The 2,561-nt window shown below is 42.1% G+C and overlaps 1 protein-coding gene across 1 annotated transcript; it reads left to right on the top strand.

Annotated features, from left to right (window-relative positions):
• Window positions 1-1,794: 1,794 nt before the first annotated feature.
• Window positions 1,795-2,487, top strand: TREMEDRAFT_62911 (uncharacterized protein; the record flags this gene model as incomplete). The annotated part of the gene is made up of 3 exons (XM_007005085.1): window positions 1,795-1,838; window positions 1,981-2,104; window positions 2,164-2,487. The coding sequence occupies 3 exons, from the start codon at window positions 1,795-1,797 to the stop codon at window positions 2,485-2,487; spliced, it is 492 nt and encodes a 163-aa protein (XP_007005147.1).
• Window positions 2,488-2,561: the final 74 nt, after the last annotated feature.

The following is a 2,561-nucleotide window of genomic DNA, read 5'->3' on the forward strand; positions in this document are numbered from 1 at the left end:
GTCGGCACATTATTTCTAGAGGAATCATTGTTTTTAGTCATTTTGTGTCATGAGCAGTGCCAATGTGCGCTTTATGACTTTTGAGATTCACTTTTGTACTCTCTCCCCAATGGCAGCCCAAATTGAGTTGCAATTAATGCCCCTGATAGATCCCACAACAGTGCGTCTGGCTGCGAGGAGCTTAGAGAGCTGTTGGCACATTAGTCCCAGAAAAATTGTCACATTGGTGGTTCTGGGTCATGAGCAATTGCTAATTTGCGCGTTATCAATTTGGAGACTCACTCTTTGCCGCGGGGGAGTCAGTTTACGGATCTAACAGCTTTTGCATTGCGCATAAGATTTGGATCACAAAAGATGTCATTTTTGCTTCAAAATCAGATTTCTCCAGTACGCCTCAAGTTCCTGAACTAAAACTTGCACCACATATCATTGGTGATGGCCCGGATATTCACTGCAAAAGTCAGTCCAATCCATCTTGCAGGGACTGAGATAATCAAAATGGAAATCCGTAATTCCCAACTATCTCAATTGGAGTTGCAAAAATCAAAATGAGTAACTTTTGCTACAAAATCAGACTTCTTCAAAGTTCCTGGAGTTCCTAATGTAGAACTCACACTACATATCATTGGTAGTGGTGCAGAAATTCGCTGCAAAAATCAGCCCAATTCGTCTTGCAGGGACTCAGATAATCAGAACGCAAATCCAAAACTCACAACTATCTCAATTGGAGTTGCAAAAATCAAGATGAGTTGCTACAAAAGCAGATTACTTGAAAGTTCCTGGAAATCGTAATGTAAAACTTGCGCCACATATCGTTGGTAGTGGCGCAGATATTCACCGCAAAGATCAGTCAAATCCGTCTTGCAGGGACTTAGATAATCAAAAAGCAAATTCAGGGTTCACGCATGAGCAAAACAGTGGCTTGATCAGAAGTGAATGTTTTTGCTTCGCTTCCCATTGTCACTTTTGAGAATCGCTTTTGTACTCTCTCCCTGAACCCAGCCCCAATCAAGCTGCAATTGATACTCATGATAGAAGCCACAGTAGCGCATCATGCTGCGCAGAGTTTGCAACAATAGGCTAAGTATTCCTGAGATATCGTCACTTCGGTGGTTTTGTGTCAGAGCAGTTGCTAATTTGCGCATTGTAAATTTTGAGAATCGCTTTTGTACTGTCTCCCTGAACCCAGCCCCAATCAAGCTGCAATTGATACTCAGGATAGAGGCCACAACAGGGTATTCAGCTGCCAAGAATTTGCAACGAGAGGCTAAGTACTTCCTGAGCAATTGCCACTTTGGTGGTTTTGAGTTCCACTAACAGTTGCCAATTTGCGCATTGTAACTTTTGAGAATCGCTTTTGTACTCTCTCCCTGAACCCAGTCCCAATAAAGCTGAGATTGATTCTGACGATAGAGGCCACAGTAACTCATCATGCTGCAAAGACTTTGCGACAAAGGCTAAGTATTTCCTGAGAAATCATCACTTGAGTGTTTTGTCATAAGCACCATTGCGCATAATTCTCCCTTCCTTGCAATTTTGCAATTTTGACTTTTACTTCTGTGTCAGATGAGTTGGACATTTTTCAAATTTGAATAACTCGTCAACGATTAGAGGAACGAAGCTGATTCTAAGTGTGGTGGTAGACGCAATATGTTTCCAACGGTGTAGTAAAATCCTGTCCAATCGGTTGGATGTTCACCAAGTAAAACAAAAACACGATATTTGAGTTCTTAAATTTAGATTGTGTTTTCAAATTTACAAAATCAAGATAACTTTGGAACACCGGCAGCCACAATGCTGAGTTTGGCGGCGGTAATAGATGCAGTGATGGTGGATATGTGAGTAATGTAAAAAAGACAAAAGTGGGGAGTATTGATTTGTATAATGGAAAGAGCAATATTTTGCAAATTGCAAAATGTAAAATCAGTGAAGTTCAAACGACAAAGTATAGACTCTCAGAGTGACTCAGCTGACTGCAAGGAGTGCTTGGTATGTCCTAGGACTCAGAGGCGCGCCACTGGGGTGTCCAGCCTCATGCACCTCCCACAACTCAGCAGGTCCAGTTTTTGGAATAGAGAGCAGTAATGAGTGTAAGAAGCGAAAAGTGTGGAAGTGATTTCGACTTTTCACCTGCGCTTCTGCAGGACTTGCCTTCACTCCCAGCCAAGAGCGTTGATACCACTACCAAAGGCTTGTTGGGAAGCGGTGATTTTGCTGGTTAAGGGAGGAGTATTGAAATTGAGAAATCTCACTACTCCATTTTCACGCGATCTGTCAATGCTGTTGGCTTGCTCTGTCAGTGATGGTGAAAGCAGTGACGCTCTGATCAGATACAAAGAGATATCGAGAATTGAAGCAGTATTGATGGAGTTAGAAGAGCAAAAGGCCCAATTTGATGCAAAAGTCAAAGTTTTCACTGGGTTGATGATTCTACTTGAAATTCCAATGCTGGATGGACCACAAGGGATGTCAGGAGCAGTTAGATGACATTTTAAGAGCAATGTTTCAGGCTCATAACCTGATCATTGTAGAAGTGGAATGCATGAAGAGTGCAATATTGA

The sequence above is a fragment of the Tremella mesenterica genome (genome assembly GCF_000271645.1).
Source record: "Tremella mesenterica DSM 1558 unplaced genomic scaffold TREMEscaffold_6, whole genome shotgun sequence".
Lineage (NCBI taxonomy): Eukaryota > Fungi > Basidiomycota > Tremellomycetes > Tremellales > Tremellaceae > Tremella > Tremella mesenterica.